This window comes from Dermacentor variabilis, chromosome 2, assembly GCF_050947875.1.
Source record: "Dermacentor variabilis isolate Ectoservices chromosome 2, ASM5094787v1, whole genome shotgun sequence".
In the NCBI taxonomy this organism is placed as follows: Eukaryota; Metazoa; Arthropoda; class Arachnida; order Ixodida; family Ixodidae; genus Dermacentor; species Dermacentor variabilis.
Genome location: NC_134569.1, coordinates 46,902,323 through 46,918,210, shown reverse-complemented (window position 1 = coordinate 46,918,210; position 15,888 = coordinate 46,902,323). Strand labels below are relative to the sequence as shown.

The following is a 15,888-nucleotide window of genomic DNA, read 5'->3' as shown; positions in this document are numbered from 1 at the left end:
TAAACTGATGGAAGTGTAGCATGCAATTTTATGGATGCATGCTGGTGCAATAGCTATTTCAGTGAGTGAGTGAAGAAACTTTGTTGTGAATGCCTGCAGAATGGTTAGCCTTCCCCTGTTAGGGAGGCGTTAGGGAGCTATTTCAGTGAAAAAATGTTAACGAGTGACTTTGTTGACAGAAGCAGGAAATAGCACATTGGTAAAATGAGTAAGAGGAAAAATATGTACTCTCGCACGAGTCAGTTTTCAAGTACTCATGGCAGAAAAGGTATGGGGATTACTCTGTGATATTACATCAAGCAGCTCTACAGTGTCGGAAAACTGCATAGCTTGATGTACAGCAGATTACCAAACAGTGGCAAGCATAAAACATGTTTTGAATGAAATACATAATATTCAGAATCCACATGTAAGCTTCTTTGCAATGCATAATGTTGCAAGCAAAATGGCAAAAGTTCACAAGATCCCACTTTCTCCAATGTGCTAGTTTTCTTTGGCTGCAAAGGGTTCTTCTTGAGGAAACTGGATAGGTTTCCTCTGTAATCTTGTGCTACCTTCAGATAAACACATAACTGTTGCCACCCTGCAGATTTCCGAATTCATTTGCTCACTGTTTTGCTGTTGGCTTTACTAACATTGTTCATCTAAACAAGTTTCTTGTGAATTGCAGGGATGCTGCGGCCAGCCTAGATGATGATGACATCATCTTCGAAGATTTTGCACGGCTGCGGCTCCGCGGTGAGACGGACGCCTGAGGGGACTGCAGTCTGTGCGCTCCCTAAGTGCCAAACCGTCGACGAGCTTAGCTCCCGTCCCCCACCTTGACTGGCGGCTCCACTTCCTGGTGCACCGCCTCTGCAGGGTCTGTGCAAGAAGGCAAGGCTGCGAATCGACAGTCGCCCTCCCAATGTTCCCGTCCCTCACTGTGCATCTTGTCCAAGGCAGGTCACCAGGCACCTTCAGGCAGGCAGTTCCAACAGCCGAAGGCGTTTGTGACACCTCCCATTTGTGCTCCAGCTCCCTTCAGCAGTGTCCACTTATCCGAGGCACACACCTTCAGAGTGGACTCTTGCGATCATGCAAGCTGTGGACGTCCATCCATCTATGTTTTGGTGTAGAGCTTATTGCAGTGCGGCTGGAGAGGGAAAGGTGCCGCTGGATGTACCGTTAAAGTGGCTGGCTCCTCTTTGACTGGTATGATGCATGCATCTCGCATTTCACTGAAGCACTTCGGCCACATTAATATTCTTTGGCTGAAGAATTGGATAACACTTGATGCCATGCTTGAAAAAAAAAAAAAAGAAACACTAGCTTTAATGTCCCGTCCTGTACACATGCGACAGTGTTCAACGTCATTCAAAGTCTTATGGCGTACGCATGCTGTGCGTGGTGTTCAGCAGCAGGCTTCCCTTCAGCTGCGCTGTGGGGAAATGTGTGGCTTGTGAATGTAAACTTTAGTCCCTTTTGCAAGTGGTCCTACGGCTGGCGGGCAAGAGCACCACCTCTGCCTGTACTGGCACTTTCATACTGTATTTTAGCGGCCATGCTCAAGCTCACACCAGGTTCATCAGGGTCCCTATCACCGGCCGCTTGAGCAAAAAACCTGTGATGGAAAGCAGTGTAGCACTGCGCGCAACAGTAGTAGGCTCTTCAGCCAGCCATGTGTGGTGTCGAATGGTTTCTGAAGGCACAATCCTTGCTTGTCATGTTTTTCCAGCTGAAGACTGTGCTTCATTGTTCGTGAAAACAGTTCTGTGAGTGATGAATGAGCATTTTCCAGTCATTTCAAGCAGACGTGGGTGTCTTGACAAGAGGTCAATCAAAGAAGTCTTCAATGTCCACTTCGGGGTCAAGCAGGTGATCAGCAAGAGGACCCAGGTCAAGTTGGTCGAGCAGAAGGTTCTCGCAAGTTTCCTCCAGATCTGTATCGCCAATCAGCACTGCTCCCTTGAGCCTCCCGTCATGGAGAAGCAGCTTGATGTACTCCTGGCCTGGGTTCACGCGCACAAGTGCACGGCAGTCGGCTAGGCCTTGGCCATTGAAGATACCCAGAAGGACCACCTGCAAGACCATATCGCTGAGCTAACGGCAATGCTGCTGTGAATAAATGCCCACCATGGACAACGTGTTTTCCTTAGTCTTTCTTTAAGGTTTTCATAGCTATGACTGTGCCTGTGGCAGTGAAACTATGCAAAAGGCAGAACTGGAAGCTAAAGGGGAGATGCAGGTCAAGGTACCCAACTTTATAATCCACCGATTTGATTACAATGTTTATAGCAGTAATACATATTTACATGTATAAGGCTCCAAGTTTATTTTCAAGGAGTTACGATTGTAGTTGCTAAAAACCCACTGTTGCAAAATTATGACAACGCTTGGTCTCCTATTGTGTATTGTTTCAAGAGGGACCAAAGTGTGCAATTGTGGAGCAGTCTTCCTTGTCAAAAAGAAAGGATGAACTGAAAGAACCATAACCTTAGAATGATAAAGCAAAATTTAGAAATACGGTTTCTCAGTTGTATTTCGCAAGAAATTTAACTCCAGAAAACACCCTAAAAGTAAGTCTTACGTGATGTAGGAATGACAGGTTTGGTAAGCACCGCTAAAATGACTTCGAAGATTCAAAACTGAGCCTTTTCATTTGTGCTGCATATATGTAGCTTGCCAAAACAAACAGGTTCTCACCCGGTATCCAAAGAAGCGTGTCACGTGAGAGAAAAGGTCGAAACGGGCATCGGCAAGGGGATCAGGTTCGACTGACCAGTGGGCTGCCATGCAGGTGCCTGCCCAGTGGCCCATCTGCCGTGCTTGTGTCCATAGGCGCCGCTGGAACCACAGCTCCGCAGGCTCCCAGCCTGCTGTACAAACGTCGCCAGCTGCATACACGCCTGCTAGTGAGGATCTCATTTGGCGGTCCACCAGGATGCCTCCATCTGTGGCCACTTCCAACTGGAGTGGAATGATGGTGGACGCTTAGGAGTGCAGCTTTCTCTCCAGTTATGAAACACTGTATGAACACACTTTGTTCATACAAAGTGCTTATACAATGCAAGTTTTCACACACCCCTTCGGAAGTACAGTAGAACCTCGCGATAGAGAGCAGTATATAGCTGCCCGCCGCCGTGGCTTCACCGCAATACTTGCCCGCCTGTCTCACGCAAAAATGCCGGCGTGCACTCAGTTTCTCGTTTCGGTACAAAAACATTCACAGCTATCGCCGCGAGTCATATTGCGATCTTCGACTATCTGTTTCACAGCATGTGGTGCCTGATATCAGAAGTGTAGCACAGGCTTTAGGCGATAACCGAAACATGCCGCCATTCCCTGCTGCATACTGCGATCGTATGTCTTCCGGCCGCTACATCCAATGTGAACAAGGAAAGGCATGAGGCGCGTGCAATCGAGAACAGTATACAGCCGCCCATCTCATGTGAAGACAACAGCTTGCAGTTTCTTATTCTGGTACCAGCGAATCTCCACCTGGGTCGTCGCACGCTGCATTCACAGCTATCACCACCAAACCTATTACAATAAGCATCTTTACCTATCTGTTTTGCATCGCGTGGTGCGTGATGCCATTGGCAGCGAACTGTACACTGTTAGTAGGTGATAATTCAAAGACTTCGCCGTTTCCTGCTGCAGGCGGTGTAATGTGGGCATCACGTTTTGCTTCGGCAGCATTTGGCGTCGCCCACCAGCTTGATTTCATTTGTTTCCCATCGCCCTCTTAAAACACCACGCGATAGGAAAACAACAAAACGTGTTTCGGGCCACCAGGGCACCACCAGCTCGACGCACGTCGGCATCTCTTGCCGCAACGATCCGCGCTATGCTTCGCATTACGTAGATGTCAATAGTTTAGTCCCTCAAATTTCTTTAGTTACTTCGGATTGTACGTTTTTCCTGCGGCTCTTTTTTTCCAACACGTATGAACGAGGTTGTACCGTACTGGGGTATCTGTGTGCTGGCTACTCTAAGTGATGATTCATCACTGACAACCTAATCATATGGCCACATCAGGGTTCCCATGCTCACTGCGTTGCTGGTTGCTCTTTACCATCGCAGCCATACAAACTCCAACTGACCTCCAACGTGGAGCAGGTAAGACGCTATGTGAGAAAGAAAAATTACAGAGTACTGGCTAAAAATAATGTCCAAACATGTTTAATTCATGTGAGGTGAACCAACGAGAGGAGGCACAAAATGTACACAAGGTGACTTTCAATTTATAATCATTTATCAATTTATCCACAAGCAAAAATTTGGGGCTCTGATACAGGCTCCATTGCTGATTAACACCGAGCATGCAGCCGCGTGAGTGTCCTGGCGGAAAAAATGTCGGCGAAACCCCTTAACCACTGTTAAAAAGTTACTGTAAAAACATGGTGGTTCATCAGAGCCACTCCTTGAAGGCTGCACTAGTACTTTTTAAGATGCAATTTTCCCACCTGAGGTGCAGTGATGGTGTCTGCATTGGGTGTGACACCAGTTGCACTGACGATGAGGTCAACGCCAAAGCACTTGTCATTGGTCAAGAGCACATAGATCGGCCAGTTGGAGCCGCACTTGAAGTCGCAGCTGGCATCGGCGAGACGCTTCTGCTTGAATTCAGCAGGCGTCAGCAACAGACGTACCTCACAGCTGTACTCTATGTGCACATTTTTCTGCAAAGAGGCATATTTTACAGAACCCATAAGTGTAATTCAAGCATGCAGAAGCATGCGACAAGGCATTGTCAAGGCATCTGTCGCTGAGCAACGCACTGATTTGCAATGCAGCAAACGGGTCACATAATTCCGTAGGATATTACCAGGCCCCTCAACACTCGGTGGCAGTGCAGACTACGGCACTTTCATCTGACCGTGCCACAGGCACTGATAAGATGTAAGCCAGTTTCCCATTGCACAAGCTGTCCTTCAAATGCCATGGCTTTCTCCTCGCGGGTGAGGATGATTTGCACCCACATCATGTTCCTCAGCCTCACTCCTTTCGGTGTGCCGGTGCTCTGCTTCTGGGCCTTCTATGCCGTAGTCAGCATAGCCCTCGAAGCCAGGCCCTTCAACAACAAGTGCCATGGCGGTGTGGTGTGGCCATGTGCAAGACACTGCTGGATGAGAGACCTCTCTGCAACATGGGCAGAGCGTAGGTGTCCGGTTGTTTAGGCATGCCACAGTATGGTAGAACATTCCGTACATGCAATTACTTGAGAGTAACTTGTCATGTCACTACGATTCTGGTCACTAAAAGTGATGCAGACTCTGATCGATGTGTATAAGCCAAATTAACCCTGATGTCACATGAACTGCAGATGGTGGAAACGAAAGTATGTAGTGCATCAGTTAGCCCGAAATTGTTGCATACCATTCCGTGAGCACAGTACAGCATATAGCCGTCCTGTACAGAGGTTATAATTTGGATCAGCAGATGCTGAATGTAGCTGTGACCAACACTGGAAAGACACACTATCAAGGGCACTGTGGCCAACATTAAAATATATGCAGGTGAACATAATTACATTAGTTACATTTCGTTCAATACTCGCAATCATTATAACAGTACAGATAAAGAAATGGCATAAACAAAGCAGCAGCTAGGTCAGTGTGAGAGAAGCACGAACTTGTGTAGCACATAGCTGCATCCTTATTTGTACTTCATTTTGTATCGCAAAGGGCCACGAGTAATCACTCACGCCATGTCGCACCCAAGGAGGTTTCCTTTAACCTCCTTAGTGGCACCAAACTAACCCTTAAAGGGTCCTGAACCTACCCTCGGTCTTGATAAAAAGACAAAAAAATCTGAGATGTTCACGCTGCTGTGAACATCTCAGCCGAATTTCGCTATTGTGCGCGGCGGAGTACGAAGTCGCCTTTTTCTCAAACACTCTTTTCAACAGAAGCCTGCTCCTCACTCTTTCTGGATGCTTTATTTCATAATGTAGCAGTGCACTTCTTCCTACTGTTACTGTGGATATTCATTGACGAGGTTTAATAAACAGGCTTAAGTAAGTGAAAATGTGCTTTTCAATTTCAACAATAATTACATATTTCTGAAAGAATCTACTATCGTCTGCTCATGCTCAGCCGTGGCTGCCTGCGTATGCATCAAACTATGGGCCACCCTGCTTATCAGCGTCATGGCCACCAGGTCTCGCTAAGTTCAACTAATTTTGAACACTCTACTAGCCTTTAACTATACGAAACAAAGTCGGACCACATGTATGCTTGCCAGCGTGCACTCGCTCCTGGGCACTCTTGCTTAGGCACATTGGCAGACTTTGCTTCGTATTAAGCTATTGATGGCACTTCAAAATGCGCAAGTTGGATGTGGCTGCTATCCGTCGGTCAAGCTGGTGCAGGACAAAGCCAGTCCACACCACGTAGCATGGCCAGACTGGAGCGTTTGAGTGCACACATGCACTCAAAGCAAATGCACAAAGCAAATGCTGCCCATATGCACTACAGTTGCATGTAGTTGTGTCTGCTACATAGCGTAGATACCGCGGGGTGCCACGAAGAGTCCACTGACTGAGTGCACTACGGCTCGCTGAAAACAACCTCACTCGGCGTGTAGTAGATGCCAAAATCGAAAAGTAGTGGTGTCTATGAACGTCCAAAATCGAATTTGAACTGTTCACCACGGTGACGTTCAGTAGGCGGAGCGTTGTGGGCGCACCGCACTCCTTCATAGCCTTCGCAGTGCAGCCATTGAAGAAGGAGCGGAAGCACGCCGTAGGGAATGTCTGACTGCCAATAACTCCACTACCGATTAATGCATTGAAGTACTTTTTGCAGCAAGGTATTTCCGAAACAGTGTATTTTAACGTCAATAACATTATATGACATTGGTAAAAGGTGGTTCAAGGCCCCTTTAAGCAGAAAGGACAATAGTGAGCCGGTGCTCACAGTAGCAAAATGTCGCAGCTATCCTTGAAATGTGCACATGTAACAGGAACAAAATAACAATATTACAGCTGAAGCCTCACAAATACAGATTGAGTGTTAGCAAGACAAATGCAGAAAACATTTGGATAATAAATAATGTGTAGTACAACATTAGGAAAATTTTACTGTGGACTCCTCAGTTACACAATGAACTTGGACTCAAGCACATTTGTACAGATTTGCACACTCTGGCTTTATCTTAGTTTGTGGCAGCTTGTTTACACAGGTAAGCACATGCATAGAATGAAAGCTCAGTGGTGTGCATTCTTTACAAAGATTTAGAGTGTTTTTGTTGGACCATTCCATCCAATTGGCTTCCTTAATAAAGAAATCTTAATTGCTGGATGGGCACCTTGTCATGTACTGCCATGTGTAAGCAGTGTAACGGATCAGCACATCCCAAGCTCTGAAAAATTAGACGTGCCTGTCACTGGCAGAGTCATGCTATAACACTCGTAAGAAAAACTGGATTAAGACCATCCACACTATGTTCACAAAAATGCCAATAAAAGCACACTTGCTTAGATATGCTACAATAAATAGCCACGCTGCTTGTGTTGTTTATATGTATGGTGAATAAACGTTACAACCATGGTGCACTAATCAGAGGTCTTGTGAAACACTCAAGCTCTAACCTGAGTTCCACCTTGCAAAACACGATCTTTGGCCCAGTCTGGCCCCAAAGCACTTCCAGGAGGCAAGGAATCCTGGTTTGCTGCACAAAAAAGGGCAGATGATCTCGGCATATTTACCACAAGGTAGCTTGCCATGAAGGAACTATATAGTCTAACAAATTTTACATGAGGTTTTAAGCTGGCAGTACTACGGCTTTCAAGAGAAATTACAGTGCTTGTTTTGTCAATGTATCATACATATTCTGCTAGAGCTAGGTCTTGTGGAGCACAAGTATGAAAAATAGCTCGTGCCAGTTGACTTATTGATGAATAAAAATCAAAGAGGGCTAGTGTAATTGAGTTCTGGTCTTCCTGGTCTCCCATGGTGTTAACATTTATGATCTAACTGTTTGGAATCCACAGAATCTGCAAGGATTGATAGCACTGTCAACCTGCTCTACAGTCTTCTACGCTGCAATTACAAAGGCTGAAGAGGCTGTTCATGCACAAGGAGGGGTTATTGTGCAGAATTTCTTGCTTTTCAAAGCAATGTGTACAGTCGGTGCCAAAAGTTTAAGGAATGGGGCTCCTGCAAAAGGCTGCTTTTTTTTTCTTTTTTTTTCTTTTTTTTTTTGTACAGTGGTACTGGGCCGTGACATGAAAAGGTTATAGATTTCCTTCGTGCACCCAGGATTTGTAGAAGTGGGGCTGTGTATTTTGGGAACTAACCGTGGCTGGGACACTCGGAGTCTCTGCAGTCTGCAGTGTCTTGCTCTGCTGTGGCAGAGCTTGCAGTGCCTTCCCTCTTCTCGGCACTCAGCTGTGGCAGAAAAAACTGTGCAGCTCCAGGGTCAAAGAAAGTAGCACCAATGCTTTTCTCCCGCACAACCCACAGAACTTGGCAGCCACCCATTTCATGTCTGTACACAGTAAAAATGCAAACACAGTCTCTTCACTTCACATGTGAGAAGGGGGGACAACAGATGGCACCAGATTTCAGGCTTCATCGTGAACAGTAGATGACATAAAGCATTCTAAAAATACTTGGATTTGCGAGTGGCGACTATTTGATTCGAGGACCAAACCGAATAGAACAATAATCAATTAATTATTTGAAAGTTGGGATTGTTCGCACACCCTGAACAGGAACTGACAAGTGTGACACAAAGGGACAGAAACGGCAGTATATATTACAGAGCAAACACAAGTAGCTTACATTTTAGGAGAGAATAAGAGGAATAAGTTTAGCTAGGAAGGACACGCAGCATGTAATACAGACAACCAGTTGTCTGTGGCACTAAATGCCATCATGGGTGGGTGAGGATTAGATGGAATGACGAAACTAGAAATTATGCAGGCATAGTAGCAAGCGTGCTAACACAACAAAGGATGAGCCAAGATTGCTAAGCCTTCGTCCTATAGTGGCCCTAAATAGGCTGATGACGATGGTGACGATTCCGTAGATAGTGAGGACAGAAGTGCCTTTGCAATTTTTTCCCAGTCAGCCTGGCTCAGTGGCAGCATAAGGCTGTTTTGCCTTGCAAAACCTTTCACCCACATACCACCAATCTAGGCCTTAGGGCCAATAATCCCATTGCTGTGTACCTCTAAATTCCGCAACCACTCTGTGTCTTTTCTGTGAGCTAATTAGCTCTGTCTCGGCCCACTTCATATACCATGAACCATAAACGACCTACATGTCTCTAAAGCCTGTAGCTGGCAGCAAATGAGATATGTTAGACCAGTCCATGCTCCACTACCAGCTCGTATGGCTGAGTGTTAATGTTTCAAATAAACGGCCACAATTAAAGCTGGCACCCATCTTTGTTGTCGCTCTGTGCTTTCCACTGTCCTCCTTTCATTTTGCACTACTCCAACACTCAAGCAACAATATGAGCTGCTCAATCTAGTCACTACTGTATCAATTCGTGTTAAACTGTTATTTGACAATTCAATTCACATGACAGCTGAGACATCTGGGAACACATAAAAATATTTGCTCATCTAAGGCCCAACTACTGCAGTGTTCTTTTATTTTTTTACATTTTCGGGGTACGATTTCATTAAACCTAGAGTCAGTTGTACTCACAGTGCTGAATTGCTTTTTTTTTTTTAAACAAAGGCTGCCCAGCAATGTTTCCTCAATAGTTTCACTGCAATACAGAGAAAGTGTTGATAAGTGCTTTGGAATTAAAAGTGTAACTTCACTGGGGGAAACCTGAAGAGTGCCATGCAGGTCACATGATTGATACTTCAGGAAATATAATGACGACCAGTGCGGCCAGCCAGACATTGCAATAATAGATGACAGATATAAAAGGCTGTAATTATTTTTGCCATTTTGCTACATGCAAAAAGCCGCACAGTGGGTGCACCTGTGGGCATGGTTATTTGTAAGAGTGCTTACACCAATTCTGTGGCAATTCCACCATTACCAATGACAGCTACAAGTCTAGCACCACCAAGTCGGTTTTGCAGCATCTGAAAAGAGAAAACAGAGCCTATGTCCGTGGTGCTACAAGCTTCAAGCTGGAGGTTCCAAATGTGTGAACTTGCTGTTACCCGCACAGTCTCTGTGTCCCGAATGCCCAATACCAGTGGGTTGTCTTTGGAAATTAACTGAAAGTAGACATGAAAACAGTCATGCATTAAGCAAGAAGAGCCACCTCTAAATTTAAGGAAGTACTCAAACTGCTATACCTGAGGTCTTGCACCCATGCAAAGACAGATCACCCCATAACTGACCACTCGACCACTCTTGAGCAAGGCTTTCTGCAAAATACACCCGTGTTTTGCAGGAGTCTCAAATTCAAAGCAAATGGCATCAAAAACTCTACCTAAAGCATTTCTAAGCAAGCAAGAATGGCGAAAAACAGGCCACAATAATAATCTTGAAAGCATGCAAATGAGAAGTTCTGAAGCCGCAGCACTCCCGAATTTTAGAAGTAAGAGATTAAGTCTACCAATGTGTGTGTGTTTTTAGAAAATATGAGCAACAATAATATGCAATACTTGCTCGTTCACTGGCCTCCAGGGAGATGAGCACATCTTGAAGCACTTTGATGTTGCTGTACTGCTGCTCTAGGTAGTTGAAAGAGCGCTCTTCGATGTCGAAACTCTCGATGATTCTGCGAAGCTAGAGGTTGGCACAATATATACAACACATACAAAACACATTTTTTCGTGAAATGAGCGCTCGGTGATCTAAGGGCGCTTACATCTACTTTGAATTAAACGCTTTCTTGGGTCACTAGTTTGGTAATCCTGCCACGTACGGTGGCGATATCCCCAGGTGCAAGCACTTTTGACAAAACCACTTTAACTAATTTATAACTTACCTTTACAACGTTCGTTGCGGCTTTTACAATAGGTGACGCTGTTATGAGTAGAACTGACTCCTCAGGAGAATTAACGGCGAGCTGGAAAAGGGTGGCAGAGAACTGAACACTGGTACTGCCCGTTTGGTATGCCGCCTTGGACAGCGATCGAGAGAACAGCACAACACGTATATTCAACACTTGTGCGCAAGCGCAACGTGATCAACATTAAACAGCATGACGATATATACATTTTTTTTAAATTTTAGATGCCAGTCTATGCATGAATTATGGGGACCATGCACTCACCTGCTCGGCGCACGACACGCCTGCAATGCCGCCACCGATCACAACAAATGTGCTTTTCAGATGCAATACTTGTCCTGTAATAACATCACTGATGTTTCTTAAAGCTTCCATATTACTGGAGGTTTTTCTCATGAGGAACTCTTTGACTCCTTAGTCTTGGTGTCACAAGAGTAATAGGTGTTGCCTAGGAATACGTGACAATAAAATGAACGAAGCGCTGAATGAACATATCCGAAACCGAGCACACAAGAGCATACAAGAGCTTTGCATGCAGGTTTATTGGCTACGACTGGCAGCGAGCTGCGGATCCAAATGGATTTCGTTTGTCCCCTGTTCAGTTCCCGTTTTCCCGCCTTTTACCAGCTCGCTCTGCTGAAGATCGACTGTTTCAATACCATTCCAGAAACCTCGCAACGCTTGAATGCCGAAACCTCGCAACGCTTGAATGCCCCCCCCGGGGGGGGGGGGGGGTTGTAATCATGTCCTGCATCTACGTCTATTTCTCGATAATTAAGGCTCTGTTCGCGATAATATTGACGCCTTAGTGATGCTCGAATCTATCACCTTAGCTTGACTTAATATTTGCCTTTAAGCGACGTTGGTTGCGGTTGTTGTTGTTGTTGTCCTGAGTGGCCGTGGCTCATACCCACAGTGGGGGATTGGCCAAGAATCGGGTGGTTCAATAGGTGCATAAAAGAAATAATAATAACAAGGGAGTTAACAATTTGAGCGTTGGAGTATGAAAGTAAACATTTTATGTTTGGAGAAAGAAGAAAATAATCAGGTGAAAACCAGGTATAAAATAATAATAAGAAGAATGATTAATAATAGATAAGAAATAAAAGAAAGCTATGGTTGGGAGGGAGAACGATCAGTCTAACATGAAAATCGATTGGTTTCAATTAGGTAATTTTGGATTGCCAAGCAAACATTTCTGTGGCTGAACCCAATAATGGAGGCTCCAAAAAATAGGATCACAAGCACTGATAAAGTTAGACCAATAGAGCGAAGAGGGATTTCGAGTATTCGTTTTCTTATAATAGAAAAACGTCTGCAAGACAACAAGAAATGGTCTGTTGCCTCCGCTTCGCCACAGAATGAGCATAATGTTGCGGTTCCGACGGTGTGTTTTTTGTCTGAAAGTGAAGACGGGTTTTGACAATGTCATCGTCATCATCAACCTATTTTAAGTTCACTTTAAGTTCAAGAAAGGATAACTTCCTAGCCTCTATATATAGTGAAGGCCTCTGCCTCCGAACTTCAACTGGCCCTGTACTGCGCCAACCGGTTCCAACTTGAGCCTACAAATTTCTTAATTTCATCACCCCACCTAGTCTCTTATCCGTCCTCAATTGCGTTTCCCTTCGTTTGGCACACATTCTGTAACCCGAATGGTCCACCGGTTATCTAATCTATGCATTGCATGACCTTCTCTTAATGTCGATTAGAATATTGGCTATGCCCGTTTTGCTCTCTGATCCACACTGCTCTCTTTCTGTCTCTCAATGGTACACCTATCATTCTTCGTTCCATCGCCCTTCCAAGTTTCTGCCCCATGTTAGCACCGGTAGAATGCATTGATTGTACTTCTTTTTAGTGATAATGGTAAGCTTCCAGTAAGGATCTGAGTATGTCTGCCATATGCACTCCAACCCAATTTTATTTTTCTGTAAATTTCTTTCTCATGATCATGGTCCCCTGTGAGTAATTGTCCTAGGTAAACAAATTCCTTTGCATACTCTAGAAGCTGACTGGCGATCCTAAATGTTTGTTCCCTTGTCAGACTATTGACCATTACCTTTGTTTTCTGTATATTAATCTTCAACCATATTCTTATACTCTCTCTGTTAATGTCGTCAATTTGTTGTAACTCGTCCCCAATGGTGCTGAGTAGAACAAGGTCATCTGCAAACCGAAGGTTGCTGAGATATTCGCCATTGATCCTTACGCCTAAGCCATCCCAAATTAACAGCTTGAATACTTTCGAGCACGCAGAGAATAACATTGGAGAGATTGTGTGTCCTTGTCTGACCCCTTTCTTTATAGGTATCGTCCTACTTTTTTAAAACTTCTTTCTGGGCGAGTTGGTGCATACTTGATTTGACAAATATAACAGCGCTAAAACATGCAACCACAAAGGAACAAGGCGAGACAAAAGCACTGACACAGACACAGCGCTTGTGTTTCGTTCTGTGTTTCTTGTATTTTGTCAAATCAAATTCCTACTTTTCTTGTGGATCAGGGTAGCTGTGGCATCTTTGTAGATATTTTCCAAAATGCTTGCATAAGCCTCCTCTACTCTTTGATAATGTAATACCTCTATTATCTCTATTGAATCAAGTGCCTTTTAGTAATCTATGAAAGCCATGTAGAGAGGTTGACTGTACTCTGCAGATTTCTCGATTACCTGATTGATTCCATGAATGTGATCCATTGTACCATACCCTTCCTGAAGCCAGCCTGTTCCCTTGGTTGACTGAAGTCAAGCGTTGGTCTTATTCTACTGGAAATTATCTCCGTGAATATTTTATACAATACTGGAAGTAAGCTAATGGGGCTATAATCTTTCAATTCTTTGTCTCCCTTTTTGTGGATTAGTATAATGTTGGCATTCTTCTAGTTCTCTAGGACCCTTGAAGTTGTGAGACATTTCATATAAAGGGCCACAAGCTTGTAAAGCATGATGTCTCCTCCATCTTTGATTAAATCGACTGTTATTCCACCTTCACCTGTCGCCTTTCCTCATTTCATGTCTTCTAAGGCCCTTCTAACTTCATCGCAAGTTATAGAAGAGACCTCTGTATCCAGTCCATTACTACTTTCAAAGGAGGTGTCCTGGCTGCTCTGGGTATTGTACAGGTCAGTACAGAATTCTTCCACTCCTTTTACTATATCTTCGAAATTGCTGGTGATATTGCCCTGCTTATCTTTCAGTGCAAACATCTTGGCTTGTCCTATGCCAAGTTTTCTTCTCACTGATTTCATGCTGCATCCATTTATTACTGCTTCCTCAGTCCTTCTTACGTTATAATTTCGAATATCCTTTTTCTCCTTTTTGATCAGTTTTGACACTTCCACGAATTCTATCTGATCTCATGAGTTGGACTGTTTCATTATTTGTCGTTTATTAGGCCCTTCGTTGCTTGGGACACCTTACTTACTGGTTGGCTTGGTGCATTGCCTCCCACTTCAAGTCCTGCTTCTGAAGTCAGCCTAGTTATGGTTTCATTCATTACCTCTATATCATCTACATCTCGCTGTTCTACGGCTGCATTTTTGTTTGCAAGTACCAGCCTGAATTGGTCCGCTTTTATCCTTACTGCATATAGATTGGCCTGTTTCTTCTTGACCAATTTTACCCTTTCTCTCTTCCTATTCAGGTGAATTCTAGACGTTACTAACCTATGATCACTGCACTTTACCCTACCTAACACTTCTACATCCTGCACTATGCTGAGATCGGCAGAAAGTATGAAATCGATTTCATTCCTTGTTTGACCATTAAGGCTTTTTGTTGCTCTGCTTCCTGAAGGAAGTGTTCATTATTCGTAGCTTATTCCTTTCCACGAATTCTACCAACATCTCTCCTTTATTGTCTCTAGAGCTGACGTCGTAGTTGCCAATTACTTGTTCGTTAGCCTGCTTTTTCCTCACTTTTTTTTTTAGTCGCCCATTACTATAGTAAACTGAGTTTGTGCTTTTCTCATGGCTAATTCCAGGTATTCATAAAACTGATCTACTTCATCATCATCATGACTGGAGGTTGGAGCGTAGGCTTGTACCACCTTTCATTTATACCTTTTATTAAGTTTTATTATGACTACTGTTACCCTCTCACTAATGCTGTAGAATTCGTCTATGTTGCCCGCTATGTCTTTATGTGTTAGGAATCCTACCCTGTATAAGTTCGTATCCGGGAATCCTCTATAGCAGAGGACATGGCCATTAGTCAGCACTGTACAAGCCTCACCAGTTCTTCTAACCTCACTAAGACCAATAATATCGCAAACATATCTTGTGGCGAAGGCTGTGGTAGCGTTCTTGTCCTCACAGTGGACACTAAACGCCGCCACGGTACTCACACGTGACCTCGAGGTGGCGGAGCAAGTGGCCATAGCCCTGGCAATGCTCGACAATAAGCGAAAGACAATATTCAACGGATGGAGACCGGCCATCAAAGTGTTCGAGAGAGGAGTTGTCTCCGACCAGGCGGTACGCGTCCTCTGCAGCGTTGATCCGAGCACCCTCAAACACCACACCGACCATCATCTGGTTTCCTGCCCACCTGGGTCGGATCTGGGGCACCCCACCCAACCTCAATGAGACACCAACGATATATATATATATATATATACATAGTTCGGAAAGCTGGTTGGACCCCAGCCCCCCTAGAAAAACAAAAACTTTCCGCTTATGGAGACACCAATGCACTGTACTCCTAGGAAGCACAGACAATATCCTTGAAAAAAGGTTTTTCTCTTTTCTTCTTCCTGCTTCAAGAAGCAGATGATGCCACGAAGCATGCATTATCACTTGTGAATTTTGTATATTAGATTTGCTAGTATATTCAACCAGCAGATGGATATTTAAAGTGTGACATCATTCAGAGTTGCTTTGTTCAGGGGCAGTAATTCTTGATCACATTTTTTTAGGCATTTTATCTCTATGCTGAGCTGCTCTGCATCCAGTGAAATCCAGTTCTGCATA

At 44.4% G+C, this 15,888-nt stretch overlaps 2 protein-coding genes across 4 annotated transcripts in view; one reads left to right on the top strand and one right to left on the bottom strand.

Annotated features, from left to right (window-relative positions):
* Nucleotides 1–2,128, top strand: part of krz (beta-arrestin protein kurtz) — a 43,852-nt gene extending 41,724 nt beyond the window's left edge. For all 3 annotated transcript variants that reach the window (XM_075680389.1, XM_075680386.1, XM_075680387.1), the window contains exon 10: nucleotides 671–2,128. In XM_075680389.1, the coding sequence (XP_075536504.1) occupies nucleotides 671–755 (85 nt within the window). In that variant the 3' untranslated portion in view covers nucleotides 756–2,128. The remainder of the gene's footprint in view (nucleotides 1–670) is intronic.
* Pyroxd1 (pyridine nucleotide-disulfide oxidoreductase domain 1) lies at nucleotides 357–11,477 on the bottom strand. Its single transcript, XM_075678705.1, has 11 exons — nucleotides 11,182–11,477; nucleotides 10,894–10,974; nucleotides 10,563–10,691; nucleotides 10,256–10,327; nucleotides 10,118–10,174; nucleotides 9,963–10,036; nucleotides 8,285–8,475; nucleotides 7,577–7,656; nucleotides 4,449–4,664; nucleotides 2,686–2,949; nucleotides 357–2,061 (listed from the first exon to the last, which is right to left on the bottom strand). Exons 1-11 carry the CDS (start codon nucleotides 11,311–11,313, stop codon nucleotides 1,816–1,818), a joined length of 1,542 nt encoding a protein of 513 aa, XP_075534820.1. The 5' UTR covers nucleotides 11,314–11,477; the 3' UTR covers nucleotides 357–1,815.
* Between the last annotated feature and the right edge of the window lie 4,411 nt (nucleotides 11,478–15,888).

Coding starts and splice junctions, on each gene's coding strand:
- Pyroxd1 (XM_075678705.1), bottom strand. CDS start 11,313: ATGAGAAAAACCTCCAGTAATATGGAAGCTTTAAGAAACATCAGTGAT. Junction 7,657..8,284: donor CTCCGAGTGTCCCAGCCACG/GTTAGTTCCCAA, acceptor TTTTTTGTGCAG/CAAACCAGGATTCCTTGCCT. Junction 4,665..7,576: donor TTTTGCAAGGTGGAACTCAG/GTTAGAGCTTGA, acceptor GCCTCTTTGCAG/AAAAATGTGCACATAGAGTA.